At 46.0% G+C, this 15,175-nt stretch overlaps 1 protein-coding gene across 2 annotated transcripts in view; it reads left to right on the top strand.

The window, feature by feature from the left end:
- Positions 1-15,175, top strand: part of Man1c1 (mannosidase alpha class 1C member 1) — a 125,217-nt gene that overhangs the window by 3,407 nt on the left and 106,635 nt on the right. The window contains exon 1 of one of the 2 annotated variants that reach the window (XM_048350546.1): positions 14,891-14,910. The exons of the other annotated variant lie outside the window; for it this stretch is intronic. Coding sequence (XP_048206503.1) covers positions 14,908-14,910 — 3 coding nt within the window. The 5' untranslated portion in view covers positions 14,891-14,907. Of the gene's footprint in view, positions 1-14,890; positions 14,911-15,175 lie in introns of those variants that run through there. 2 annotated transcript variants of the gene reach the window in all.

Below are 15,175 nucleotides of genomic sequence, written 5' to 3' on the forward strand. Positions count from 1 at the left end.
TTTTGCTCAAGACTAGCACTCTGCCACTTGAGCCACAGCACCACTCTGGCTTCATATATACATACATACATACATATACATACATATATATATATATATATATATATATATATATATATATATGGTATTGAAGCCCAGGGCTTCATGGCTTCATGTATCCAAGACAAGCACTCTTGCCACTAGGCCATATTGCCAGCCCAGCCTTTTTTTAGGCTTTTTTAAGCCTTTAAGCCTTTTTTAAGGCTTGAGTTTGGCCTCTCCCCATGCATCCTGAAAAATGTGGGCAAGGTTTTTGGCTTAGGTGCTCACTCCCAGTGAGGGTGACTCAGTGCTCCTGAGGAGCACTACCTAGGACTGGTGCTGGGGTCTTTATTCTCATTTACATTTCTCCCTCTGCCATGCCTATGGGGAGATCTTTTTAAAGGTGTCTGCTGTCACAAAAGGGACTGTGGCTTTGGTTTCTAGTTTGTTTATTCCCAGACATGGATTGATTAGACTTCAGAACAGAGAGTGAGCTAACATCTGATAAAACAGTCCCTGTTCTTTTATGATGAGGTTTTTTTCAAAAGGAAAGTAAATATGGAAACAGAGCCAGAGAAGGTGATAAATAGACTGAATAAGACACCCAAACTCAAGTGTCCTTAAGAACATGCCAGTTTGAGAGATAGACAAGGGCCCGAGGTCTTTGCTGATAAGATAGGGTGAAGCTGTAGGTTATGTATACACATCAGGAAACACTTTGTTACTGAACCCACTATTTTCCCTTACTCCTCCCCCTAATCTTGGAGCCTTAGAGAAAGTGATATAGTAGAGAGGGACCCAGAGAACATGGGTTGAAGCCTCAGCTCAGCTCTCAACTGTCTGGCTTTGGGCAAGTCACTGCCTTTCCTTCCTGGGCCTCACTGTAGAATGGGGTGAAGGAGAGGGCAGTAGGCTGGTCCTGGGCACTCTGGGTTCCAGCCCCAGCCGCGTGGGAGCTGCCTGTCTGGCCAGGGCCTCCTTTGTAATTGGACTTCCTGTGTTCTCCACACATCTAGTTCCCATGAAATGAAGGACGATAGGGTGATGGTGATGTTAAGGGCAGTGGTGGTCACTGTTGGGTGTCTAGCTCCTACCCCTAATCAGCATTCAAAAGTTCACTAACTTCAAGTACCTGTGTCAACTGTGGACATGAGGGTGAATGTCCTTAGCTTGGGATCATGAAGGGTCAAGATGTACACTAGAATGTACAGTGGCTTGTCAGCAGCTATTTCAAATCAGAGGATCATATAGGGAGTGAGGGTCTCCTATCTAGGTAGATTTCTTATGGATTCAAGTTCAGAATTTTCCACCCATGACAAGAATTGGGCATGCATTATATCTTGATGAACAAATTCACACTTTTTTTTTTGGCGGTCATGGGGCTGGAACTCAGGACCTGGGTGCTGTCCCAGACTCTACCACTTTGAGCCACAGTGCCACTTCTGGTTTCTTGGTAGTTAATTGGAGATAGAAATCTCACAGATTTTCCTGCCCTGGCTGGCTTCTACCACCAATCCTCAGATCTCAGCCTCCTGAGTACCTAGGATTACAGACATGAGCCACCAGCATCCAGCTAAATTCACACTTTTCTAGAGCTAACTGATGATGGTTGATGGCTGATCTGTGGAGCCTTCATTGTCCCTCCCAGTGTATAGGGCCCTTTTATGAAGGGGGTCTGGCAGTCTGGGACAGTGGGTGGGGAATACTGGAGTTAGGGTGTTCCTTGTAGTACTTTCTGACAAACTACACCAAGGGCCATTTCTTCCCGTTAGGTGCACTCCCACCTGGAGTGTTGGGCTGGGCAAAGAAGAGTGTGAGTTAATTTCACCACCTTCCCTCTCTCTGTACCTGCTAAGAATCCAACCTGGGTTCAAGTTTGTCAATTCTGAACCTGTAGAGAATTTTCTGTTTGTCTCTGGGACTCTAAGAAGGCACAGAGGAGGAACTGCAGATCGGTTTATGGGCTGAGCAGCTCAAGGGCCCCGGTTGTAATCATTTTCTGAGTGCAAGAGTGACTTGAAGGTGGTGAGGAGGTGGCACACATGAGTGAAATCACCTGGTGGCACGGGTGTCTGGTAAGCTCTGCCCTGGGGGCCTCGGGATATCACTGCTGCTGCAGTGTGATGAGGTCTGGCCAATGATCTTTGCTTGCTATTAATGGGTTGCTTCATTAGTCAAGTGTGTTTTCTCTGTGTATCTGATTTGTTGCTATTGGTGCAGGGACAGGTAGAAAAATGAAAAGGCATCGTGTTCCTTGTAGCATGTGAATCTGAGCTTGTGAGATAATTAATATTAGGAACTGCTCAGATTTAAACAGCTTCCCTTCAAAGAGCTCCCAGTTGCTAACTCAGTGAAGTTCCTTTTTCCCCTCCCCTGCCATTCAGTTCCTTCAGTTCCTCTTGCCTTGCTACCCTGCACTGAGATGGAGGCTGGCTAAAAGAACTGGACAGGTTGGGGCCACACTCCTCCTTTCTCATTAGCACTGAGAGCTGCAGTTAGACAGGCTCTTGAATGTGTCCTGCCACCTGGACCACAGAACACCTGCAACTAGGAAGCTCTGCTTTCACTCTGAGTTGCACCATTGTTTGTGGGAGTTGGGCATCCAGGGAGCAGTGGCTTCTCAGACCTCACACCCTTAACTCTGACTTAAGAGATGGCTTAAAAGTTAGCTGCTGCTTTCACAGTACAGTTTACAGTACAGGGTCCAGAATATAGATCCCTGGTGGTTTTCAGAGTTACTGATTTACATCCAACTTCACAAAATGCCTTTTCTCTAGCTTTCCTGGAAGATGGATCCATCACTCCTCCAAAAATAAATATTGTGATATATATTAGGCATACTTTGCTCAAAGGGCCTTACATCTTTTCTCTTACTGAAACAAATAAATCAGACTCACAGATTGTAGAGCCCCATGCAGGGAAACTCTTGGTAGTATGTCTGGGAGCCCAGCTCTGTGAGGAAGGAGCCTGTCTGCATCCAAGTTGAGGGTGTGGTGGGGGAGTTGGGAGCTAAATGTACTCAAAAAGCCTTAGCTAGGAAACGATGGATGTGGGATTTAGGGGAGAATCTGCTTGGGGGGGGGGATCATTACTTGAAAACAAGGGCAACACAGATCAGGGGTGAGGGTTATGAACCAAGGATGATTCCAGTTCTGTGCCCTGGTAGTCCAAAAAGACCAGGCTCATTCAAGCATTGAGCCATGGTTCCTGATCCCCCTGCTATTCTCTGGCCAAGGCCTTTGTACAGTGTTTGCATAATTTGGAGGGTAGAAACAGTGGGGTTTTCTTAGCTTTGTATTTCCATTATCCAAGATGGTGAAAACAAAATTGGAGATCCAAGAAGTCAGGGCTGGAGGACCTTATTCTTCCCTCCCTCTTCCTCCACTACTCACTTCACTCTGCAGCTAATCTGTAGCTCAGACCTATTTTCTTAATCTCAGTTGATATAGCTGAGATTGCTGAAGTCAGTGCTGCCTTGGAGTCTCACTCCACCAAGAGAACAGAGGCTGCTCAAGGCCTTAGCGTGGTGGCTCAGCTGCAATCTTGGTTGTGTCTCCAAACTGTGTCTCCTTTAATTAACAGCAGAAGCTAGGGCAGTTATCCACCAGTTTAAGTGCAGTACCATTAGCAGGAACTTTGGCAGAGGATTCTTTGGCATTTTAACCTGTGCTTTCCTTGAAACATGAACAATTGTGCCATGTATTCGTGTGTGCACTCAGGAGTGTGTATGTGTGTGTGTGTGTGTGTTACTGGATTTTGAATGTTGGCCTGATGCTCGCTAGGCAATACTCTACCATTTGAGCTTGCTTCCAGTCCTTTTGCTTTTAGTTTCTCAGGTAAATAATCACACCAGCTTTGCCTGGGCTAGCTCCTGACTTTGATCCATTTACTTATGGCCGCCCTTGTAGCCAGGATTACATACATGAAACCACCATGCCCACCTTATTTGTTGAGGCATTTCACTGATTTCTGAGTAGGAACCAGTTGCTAAGAATATAAGGGCAAAAATTGACAAATGGCACTATATCAAATTAAAATAAATGTTCCTGTACAGCAAAAGAAATGATTTCCAGAACCAAGAGATAACTCACAGAATGTGATCAAATCTTCACCAGATACTCAATGATAAGAATATTAATATCCTGAATATACAAAGCGCTCAAACATACAAAGAACTAATAGTCCAATTGATAAGCAAATTGGTAAGCAAATTAAATAGTTCTCAGGAAAAATACAAAAGGCTAACAAATACATAAACAAATGTTCAACATCCTTAGCCAGCCAGACACTTGTGGCTCATGCCTATAATCCTAGCTACTCAGGAGGCTGAGATCTGAGGATCATGGTTCAAAGCCAGCCCAGTCAAGAAAGTCCATGAGATTCTTTTTTTTTTTTTTTTTTGCCAGTCCTAGGGTTTGGTCTCAGGGCCTGAGCACTGTCCCTAGATTCTTTTTGCTCAAGGCTAGCACTCTGCCACTTGAGCCACAATGCCACTCCTGGCCATTTTCTGTATATGTGGTGCTGGGGAATTGAACCCAGGGCTTCGCAAATACGAGGCAAGCACTCTTTGCCACTAGGCCATATCCCCAGCCCTCCATGCGATTCTTTTTTTTTTTTTTTTTTTGGCCAGTCCTGGGCCTTGGACTCCGGGCCTGAGCACTGTCCCTGGCTTCTTCCCGCTCAAGGCTAGCACTCCGCCACTTGAGCCACAGCGCTGCTTCTGGCCGTTTTCTGTATATGTGGTGCTGGGGAATGGAACCTAGGGCCTCGTGTATCCGAGGCAGGCACTCTTGCCACTAGGCTATATCCCCAGCCCCCTCCATGCGATTCTTATCTACAATTAACCACCAGAAAACCTGAAGTGTCATTGTGGCTCAAGGTGGTGATTGCTAGCCTTGCGCTAAAAGAGTGCAGGGACAGTTCAGGCCCTGAGTTCAACCCCACAACTGACAACTATTCTTAGCCATAAAACTATAATGCACATGCAAATCAAAACCACACTGAGTCATCTCACTCTGGCAAGAATGCCACTGGCCAAAAAGAAAAGAAAGAAACAACAGGGCTGGGAATATGGCTTAGTGGTAGAGTGCTTGCCTCGTATAAATGAAGCCCTGGGTTCAATTCCTCAGCACCACGCATATAGGAAAAGCCACAAGTGGCTCTGTGGTTCAAGTGCTAGAGTGTTAGCCTTGAGCAAAAAGAAGCCAGGGACAGTGCTCAGGCCCTGAGTTCAAGCGCTGGGACTGGCAAAAAAAAAAAAAAAGAAAAAGAAAGAAAACAAAAACAAATGCTGGGTAGATTTGATGAAAAAGGAATTTCATATACTGTTGGTACACATGTAAACAAATACAAATATTGTGTAAATCAGAGTGAAGTTTCCTCAAAAAATTAAAAATAGACCTTCCTTATGACCCTTCCACATCACTATTGGGCATATATCCCAGGGAGAGTAAATCAATATACAAGAAAGATACCTTCATACTTATGTCTAGTCCTGAGCTGTTCACAATAGCAGATTGTCTTAAGGAAATTAATAAATTAGCATCTTTTCACTCACATTCTTACCATTTCTGGTACCTGTCCATGTGTGTGTATGTGTGTGTGTGTGTGTGTGTGTGTGTGTGTGTGTGTTTCTGTCTGGTGTTTTTCCATTCAATCTGAAAAAAATTCTTTTCACTTTCTTTGTAGTATAGGTCTGCTGGTGACATATTCTTGAAGCTTTTGTTTACCTGAAAGTGTTTCTATTTTTGTCTTCATTTTGAAAGGGCATTTTCACTGCATACAGAATTTTAGGTTGACTTTTTCTTTGTTCTCACCAAAAGTGTAATTCCATTGTCTTGTAACCTGCATTGTTTTTGGTGAGAAGTTAGAGGATGCTTCTCTGCATATGATGCATTTCCCCTACCTTTAGGTAGTAGTAAGAATTTTCCATTAAGTTAGAGATGGTGGCTTATGCTAGTAATCCCAGCTGTTCAGGGGGCAGAGGTCAGGAATGTCAATGTGAGGCCATCATGGGTTAAAGCTAGCAAGACGCTATTTCAAATAAACTGGGTAGAATGGCATTACATGCCTGTGATCCAAGCTTTGGGGAAGTATAGGTAGGCTACGGCTCTGAGACCAGTCCTGGGATTAAAGATGAGTCCCTGTCTGTACAGAAGTTTGGAGCAGCCGAGTGACAGTGGCTCTTGTAATCCTAGCTGCTCAGGAGGCTGAAATCTGAAGATCATGGTTTAAAGCCAGCCTGGGCAGGGAAGTCTGAGACACTTATCTCCAATTAAGCCTCCCCCCCAAAAAAAAGTCAGAAGTGGAGCTGCAACTTAAGTGGTAGAGCACGAGCCTTGAGCAAAAGAGCTAAAAAAATAAAAATTAAAAAACAACCCTCAGCACCTGAGCTGTTTTCAAGTCCCAGGAATGCACAAAAAAAAGTCGAAAGCCTAGCTCAAGTAGTAGAGTGTCTTCTTGCCTCATAAGCATAAAGCCCTGAGTTCAAACTCTAGCATTGCTAAAAAACAATTTTTGTCATATTTCTTGAAATGCATTTTATCCAATTTATCTTCTTTTTATTTAGAGCTAATTACATATAAGTTAGATTGCTTGACATTGCCCTAGAGGTTACTGAGTCTCTGTTCTTTTTCTTTTTTTTTTTCTTTAGGCAGCCTTTCTGTCTGTGCTTCAGTGTTGTTCACTTACAAGTTCACTGGACTGTAGTATACAATCTGTTTTAAGCCTTCTCAGTGAATTTTTTATTTTGGGTAATATTTACTTCTAGAATTCCCATTTTTAAAGGTTTTTGTTTTCCTGAAATTTCTCATTGTCTTTATATTTTCCTTTAAATCCCAAGACACATTTCTAATAGCTTTTTTAAAAAGCCCTTACTGTGACTTTGCTCAGGATTTTACAAGCTGTCAAATACTTTCTCTGGATGCTTTGTAATAAGGTAGGGCTGGAGTCATGACTCAAACGGTAGGAGCAGGCTTGGCAAATTCAAGGCTCTGATTCAGTTCCCAGTACTCAGGGGTTTGAAAGAAAGAGTTATTCACAGGAGCCAAATTGCTGAATTCCTGATCAGAGGACACAGCTGTAGGTGCTTTCTGTAAGGGCAGATCCCAAATGTATCTTGTTGCAATCCTGCCTTTTATTTTTAGCCTCATTTTTTTAATATGTGTGTGTATGCACCCGTGCATGTGTGCGCATGCCAGTATCTGAGTTTGAATCCAGAGCTTTATGCTTTCACTGCTTTCTTGCTCACAGCTGCTGCTCTATCTTTTGAGCCATGCTTCCAGCCCAGCATTTAGTTGGAGAGGAGTATTGCAGACTTTTGTATCTGTGCTGGCTTGGAACTATGATCTTTCAGATTTCAGTCTCCTGAGTAGGTGGATTATAGGCATGAGCCTCTGGTGTTGGGCAGTTTTAGTCTAGAGAATAAGTGAGGGTGTTGAACAAGAGGTATAGCTCCTCTTTTTTTTTTTTTTCTGGTGTAGAATATTGAGCTTGAACTCAAGGCCCTGTGATCTTGCTTGGCTGTTATGCTCAAGACAGGTACTCTACCACTTGAGCCACACCTCCACCTTTTTGCTGGTTAAAAACTGGAGATAAGAGGGCTGGGAATGTGGCCTAGTGGTAGAATGCTTGTCTGGTATACATGAAGCCCTGGGTTCGATTCCTTAGCACCATATATTTGGAAAAAGCCAGAAGTGGAGCCTGTAGCTCAAGTGGTAGAGTGCTAGCCTTGAGCAAAAAGAAGCCAGGAACAGTGCTCAGTGCCTGAGTTCAGGCCCCAGGACTGGTGCAAAAAACACCACCACCACCAAAAACTGGAGATAGGAGTCTCACAGACTTTTCAGCCTGGGCTTGCTTTGAACGGTGATCCTCAGATCTCAGCCTCCTGAGTAGCTAGGATTGTAGGTGTGAACCACCACCACCTAACTTCAGATATAACTCTTAAAGCTGAAACCTAAACTTGCTGAGTAAATACTGGTTCCCCGGGAAGATATCTTAGCACCTGATTTGTTTTTCTGCATTTGTGTTATTGACCTAAACCAGCAAATCCTCCAAATGTGTCACATACTTTACAGAGCTCTGTGGAGTAGTCTTTTTTTATATTATTATTATAATAATCAATGGGAAAGTAAGCTTTAGTTCCTTTCAGAAATGGACCATTTTAAGAACAGCCTATAATAATGTCATAGTAGAAGGTCATGCTTTACAGAGAAAAGATTATGTTTCAGCAGAAAGTAGAAGCTCTGTCCAGAGACTCCTGATAGCTTAGCTTTGTGTCAGACTTGTGGGGTGTGTAATTAGGAAAGGGTGGAGGCCACTGGCTCGCCCATGTGCTCTCGAGGCTGTGTGGTGTTGTGCCCGAAGGGCTCTGACTGGCAGTTGATCCTGGAGTAGCTGAGCTGCCTCCGGTTTGCATCAGTCCAGAGGAGCCTCAGGAGTAGGACGTTACACATATCCTCCCTTAGGCCTGGGATTGGGTCACAGCATAGTAACATGCTCTGTGCACTGAGAAGAGTGCTCTTCAGCTTGGAACTATCAAGAGGAGCAGGATTCTAATTTGCCCACCGTGGCACCTGAAGTCTATTCACATGTTAGAAAAGGAGGTTGTGTGTGTGTGTGTGTGTGTGTGTGTGTGTGTGTGTGTGTGTGTGGTAGTGAGGCTTGAACTCAGAGCTTCATGGTTTCATTTAGCTTTTTCACTCAGGTTTGCACTCTGCCACTTGAGCCATGCCTCCACTTCCAGCTTTTTATTGGTTAATTAGAGATGAGTCTCTTGGATTTGTCTGCCTGGGCTGGCTTTGAGCTATGGTCCTCAGATCTCAGCTCCCTCAGTACCTAGGATTACAGGTGTGAGCTACTGCACCTGGCTAGAAAAGGAGTTTTGACACTAAACCACCCTGTTTTCCTGTAAGAATCCCCAAGGGTCCTGCTTCAAAAGAGAGTGAAGCTGGGCTGGGGTGGACAAATCAGGTGAGGAACTCCTGTGTATGAGACGTCCTAGTAGAGGCTCAGGTGCTCCATCCAGTAGCTCATGTCACAATCCTGGTCCATGGCTGACAGAATGGAGCCCGGAGAAGAAAGTGGCCAGCTCCTGGATGACCAGTTTCCACTGATGTGTGGGCTCAGACCCCCCCAACTCCCCATCCTTGGTGTAAATGGCCCCTGCAACCTTATCTGAAGGCTCATGGTGGTAACTTAGAGGTAGAGTTTTCACTTTGAGATGGAAAAACATGAAATTTGTTAAAGCCTTGGTAGGCATTCAGAAAAATTGGTCTCTGGAATCTAAAGAACAGGGATTCAATTCTTTATTACAGTCTGGAATTGCCTGAGGGATTTCAGTACTTGCTGCTGTGTATGGAATGGAGAGACATTTCTGTGATCTGGGTGCAGCCTGGGCCCTCAGTGGGATTTCAGACACTTCTGAGGAGGGGCCGCTTCCTAAGGTACATTGAGGCGTTTCCAAGCCCAAGGTGGTTTTTGTCTCATTCTAGGCTACATCCCTTTTCTAGATTGTTCCCTTTTATTCACTATTCGAGAGGTCGGAAATTTCTTCTGCTTAAATTTCTTCTGTGCCATGATTGAATAGGGAAATGCTGGGTAAGGCTCAGTTAAAACTGAGTGTCCCAGGGTTAACAGCATGATCAAGGGAAGGCACAGGTTTATTAAAACATTAAGAGAAGTCTTGAGAGGGATTGGGCGGGTGGGGAACAAAAGTGGGAGAAAAATGAGGGAGAGTGTAACAAGTTTGATAAGAAATATACTCACTGCCTTTCATATGTAACTGTAGCCTCTTTGAACATCACCTTGGCAATACTATTAAATTAAAAAAGAAAAGTATTGAAAGCATCCACTGTATGTGGAGGCTCCGTTATACATAGAGAGCTGGAGGAAAGGTGCAGCAGAATGGTACTGTGTAATAACTGTCCTGTGCCAGGACCACTTCCTACCACAAACAGCTGTCTAGAGGTAAGGAAACATTGCTTAGCTGTATAAATATTTGCCAGTCCCACCTAAATCTTTTGGGAGGAAGCAGGCAGGACATAAACAGCTGAAATGAAAATATTTGCTTGTCCAGAAGTAGATTTCCCAGCAGTCTGTTGCCCACTCTTCCGTGGCGGCCTCTTCCGCTTTCCAGTTAACTGAGATTTGCACTTTGCTCCCTGTGCTTCTGGAGATTCTGGAGACCGCAGGGCAGATTGTTATCTGCAAAACTGAGTAACTGATGGATGCCCAGGAGAAAAGGAGTCCTGAAAAAGTGAAGGAACCCAGTCCCACATATGTTTCATGCAATGGGTGGGCTCTGCGATTTCCTCCCATTTCTGTCATGACCAGTGCTGACGTGACTTAACCTGAGACCTCGGTTGATCAGATCGCACCTATCCAGGCCCCTGGTGGCAGAAGCTGCAGGGAGTGAGAACAGACTATAGGTTCCTCTAAGTTCCTTCCCTGGGCTTTGTGTCTGTGAATTCTCTGTCTTTGCCAGTGGGCAATCTTTCCTCAGCCTCCCCACCATTTATTTTATTTAGCGAAGTCTTTGGCTGATGCAGCATATAAAACACATCCTGTTTGCCCCTGCATTGATTGCATTTGAGCTTGGAGGGGTGGACATTCAGCTTGTCAGACTTCTGAGAAGAAATTCCTCTATGTTGTTAAGTTTCACATTACACTGTGCTTGCTGGAGGCCGCCGGCTGCAGGAAACGGTGACAAACATGGAGCTTGGCAGATGGCTGTGCCTGTGGTTTCCTGGAGGCCTGTGTGGGAGACAATTGTTTGTATATTGGTTTTCATTTATGTGCTGGTCTTATTTTCATCTTCCTGAGGTACCCAGATGCTGTAGTGATAGATCGATTGGAAACAACTCATTTGTCAGGGTTCCGTGGGGGACGTAGGTTCCCTCCTCATGTGCAGTGGAGTCTAAAATGTTTAATTAGATGCTGAGGCATTTCTGCCTGGGTCTGCCTTTGCTTGTTCCCCCTGTGGATGCTGTTCCTGAAGTGTGAGAGGGACTGGGGACACTCTGGGCTTGGCCTCCTCTCCCATTATCCCCTCCTTTTGTCTGTGAGCACCCTTTGGTCCTGCCTCCTTTCAGCTGCTGCTCATGTGCTTCCCCAGTCATCATTGCCCAAGAAAATGGCTTCCTGTGGCTGCTGGAATTTGCAGAGCTGACTTGTGTTGGAAATCTGGTTGCCAAACAGGTCTGAACCAGACTTCATGGAATAATGTAGTTGAACTGATATGCAGTGAGAGGAATATTAACTCCCTGCAGCTTATCTGTTTTGTTCCAGTTCAGCCTTTCCAGGAAACCAACTTATTCTTCCTGGGTGCCAGGCAGGGCCCTAGATGTGAGCATGGGAAGGTGCGGTTTCTGTTCTCAATGGGTCGAATATCCAGGTAGCATGAAGCAGATGTGTACCAAGCACTGGGTCCAGAGAGGAACCACAGGAAGGTGTGAAGAAGAGGGCTGAGTCCAGGGGTTGGGAAGGAGTGAAGGATTGGGTGGGTGTGTGGTCCATGTGGGGCGGGGGGGTGGGCTTGGAAGGGGTGTGGTCAGTGTAGAGGAGGGCTTGGGGGAAGGGGTATGGTCAGTGTGAGGTGGTGAGCTTAGAGTAAGGGTGGTGGGCTTGTAGGATCGAGGTTCTACCTGTTGATGGGTAGATGTTGGTAAGTGGGGCTACGAGAGATAAGGTTTGGAACAGCCCAGGTTTCTTCTGCCTGGGGTGGTGATGACTTGGAGTCAGTGAGAAGTCTTGGTGGAGAAATGAGTTTAATGGTAGATGTAATGAAGCTAAGATGCTTGAGAAGTGCAGGTGCTTATCTCCTGGGAGCTGGAGATGAATTTGCCACTCGCGGGGAGGTGGGAAGGACTTGCATTAGGAATCATAAGATGCTATGTCTGTCAGAGGCTTGAGTAGGAGCCATCCGAGGAACCTCTGGACTGAAAGGCCTTCGGGAGCAGCAGTGTTATAGAGGTGGCCTCCTCTCCTTTCCAGAAACAGGACACTGCCCAGCTTTCTGGCCTTTCCTGAGTTTGAAGACAGGCTTCTGGGCTGGCATATGGCTAAGGAAATCTTAAGAGCACTGCTACTGGAGCAGTCCCTGTCCAGCAGCAACCTTGGCCTTTCCTGTCGTCCTCAAATCATTCTGACTGTGTTGTTAGTGGCTTGGGCAGCTTCAACCCTGAATGTTAAGATCGCTCATCCCTCTGGGGTAACAGGTGAGAGGAGGCCAGCACTAGTCAATTCCAGTTTATTACTGCAGAGCTGAAAAGTGACTGGTCACACAGCATTTTCAGCAGCTGGTGTTGGGTTGCTCGGCCTCCTCAGGGAGGTGCTGAGAGCTGAACAGAGTCCTTGCTCTCTCTCTCTTTGCCTGTTCTTGGAGGGCATGCATGGACAGAGGACCCTCCCTACATTCCTGGGCTGCTCAGAGCTAACCATCTTCCCTACAGTCCTGCACGTTGCAGATTCTGATTTGTTTCAGCTGAGGCCACGGAAGTCATGAGGAGCACCAAGGAACAGCAGAGATGGCTTATGAGACGGTGACTTAAAAACAATTGTGATAAAAGCTGGGTGTTGGGGGTACGCACTTGCAATCCCAATGCTTGGGAGGCACAGGCAAGAGAGTGAGCTTGAGGCCAGCCTGGGCTACATAGTGAGTCTATCTCCAAACACCTAAAAATTTTGTGATAATACAACTTGTTATTTATTATTCTTTTTGGTGGTACTGGGATTTTAGCTCAGGGCTGCGCACTTTCTAGGCAGACCATCTACCAGTTGAGCAACACTCCCCGTTTTTTTTTTTGTTGTTGTTTTTTTTGGCTTTAGTTATTTTTCAAATAGGGTCTCACTTTTTTTTTCCTGGACTACATGCACGTGTCACCACACTCAGCTTATTTGTTGAGGTGGGATCTGAGAACCTTGTACCTTTTAGCGGTCATCCCTGTCCTCTGCCCCAGCTCCTCACATCCACCAATCTGCTTTCTGTCCCTGTGGATTTTCCTGTTGTGCATATACATTATATCAATAGAACCAGGCCACATGTGGTTATGACATGTTCAACGTGTGAGCCTTCTGTAACATGTTGTGAACGTGTGGCACGTGCCAGGGGTTGATTTCTTTGTCTCTGAACCCTGTCCCCTTCCACAGATGGGCCATACTGTGTACATTCCTGTTGATGGACGCTGCGCTGTTGTGAAGGATCACGTTCCTACTTCACGATGAGCACGTCCTTAGTACTTCTGGGCGGATATCTAGCAGTGGAATTGCTAGGTCCCGTGGTGACTGTGTTTGACTGAGGGACTGCCGACTGTTTTTTGTTTGTTTGTTTGTTTGCTTGCTTGTACCAGTGCCAGTACTGGAATTGGAACCCGAACTGAAGTCAAGGCTTTGTGCTCTCCGGTTTTTCACCCATGGCTGGTGCTCTGCCACAACTTCTAGCTTCCCCTCACACTTTTGGCCTTTTGCTCATGGTTTTGGCTGCCTGGGCAGGCTTTGTGCTCCTTAGATCTCAGCCTCCTGAATAGCTGGGATTACAGGTGTGAGTAACCGATATCTGGCTGCAGACTTCCTCACACTCTTATCAGTAGTCTATGAGGGAGGTGGAGACTTTTGCCCCTCTGGCAAAGACCTGAATAATTTTCTGGAGTGAGCCCCACCCTAAGTGACAGGAAGGTGGGTATCATGCTAGGGAAAGGCTGCAAGGTGGGTTTGGAGGGCTGATTTAGGAGGGGTGTGTGTGTGTGTGTGTGTGTGTGTGTGTGTGTGTGTTTGTCACTGAGCTGGAGGGTAGGTTACAAGTCAGGAGGAAGTAGTGTGTGTGTGTGTGTGTGTGTGTGTGTGTGTGTGTTGTGTCACTGAGCTGGAGGGTAGGTTACAAGTCAGGAGGAAGTGGCTCAAGACCAGCTCCAGCTCAGGGTGATAGGTATGTGGGAGAACTATGTCAGAGACTGAAGATGAGGGTAGTAAGCTCCAGTATGGAATCTTATGTCTTGTCTTACCCCGAGCTCTGCCTGCGTTCTGAATCAACACATGAAGTCACTTAGGGCTCCAATTGTCCTGCATCTTTCATTGCTGGGACGAAGGCCTTTGGAGACTCAAAAGCCTAGCTTTTTACCTTGTTTAGTTTGCTTCCATTGTTGACTCTGCTTTCTTTAGGGCAGTCCATCTGTAGACCAGCTCCTAGAGACTTGAAGTCCGGCCACATGCGCGCACAGCAGCACCAGCACAGAGGGGTTGGGGTGGCCATCTGTTACTGTACCTGGCCAGCCTGCACCTGGAAGGCAGCACTTTTGGGACCATGTAGCCAAGGCAGTGCCACCCTATAAGCAGTTGGAATTTAGAATGAATCAATTTAATGGTGCTGCTTGTATATTTGTCACCTCCTTGAAGCACCTGGCAATCAAGAAGCGTGTTCCCAGTTACAGATGGAGATTCAGACAGAGCCCGGCACTCAGACTCCCTGATTAGGAAGGGGCAGAATTAGGACACACAGCTGGGGTTTCTGGCTCTGGACTCAGCCTTCTCTCTGATGTGCCCCACTCCTTGGGAAGCTCTCGGAGACAGAGACGGGTGCTCATCATCGTCTCTGTTAGGATAGCGGATGGGCTTGGGCTCACAGAGCTCAAAGAGTGCGGGGGAGGATCTGGGTCACATCTGATTCTTATGCAGCTAGCTTCCTCTCTCCCCAGGCTGTGAGATGGATCTGTTTTCCTGGTCTGCTGAGGCCATCTTGACCCTTGGCCATGTCTCCATCTGTCCATGGCCCTTTCTGGGCAGCAACCTCCTGAAGAGATAAGCCCTCATCTGAACTCTGCTGAGATTTTCAAGTCTCGCCTGGCTTCTGATGAGACAGTTAGCATCTCCTGCCGAAGCTGCAGCTTTCTGCAAATGGTAAACTCTACTTGAGGGCAACATTCAATTATGAAAATCTATTTCTCTTGCCACATTCAAAAAGTCTCCTAATGTGCCTTTGTGCACACACAAATTTAGTGACATATCACTAAATGTGTATGTGGTTGCCATGGAAATGTCTCTCTTCTAACATGACATTCGAAGAGCATGGTGAAGGGAAGTTTTCTTTGTAAAGAGAAGCAGAGCAGAACTTGGCTAATTGTCATCACAGTAATCCCCAAACTGTCATTCTTCCCTGACTACC

This window comes from Perognathus longimembris, chromosome 7 (assembly GCF_023159225.1).
Source record: "Perognathus longimembris pacificus isolate PPM17 chromosome 7, ASM2315922v1, whole genome shotgun sequence".
NCBI classification, from domain to species: Eukaryota; Metazoa; Chordata; class Mammalia; order Rodentia; family Heteromyidae; genus Perognathus; species Perognathus longimembris.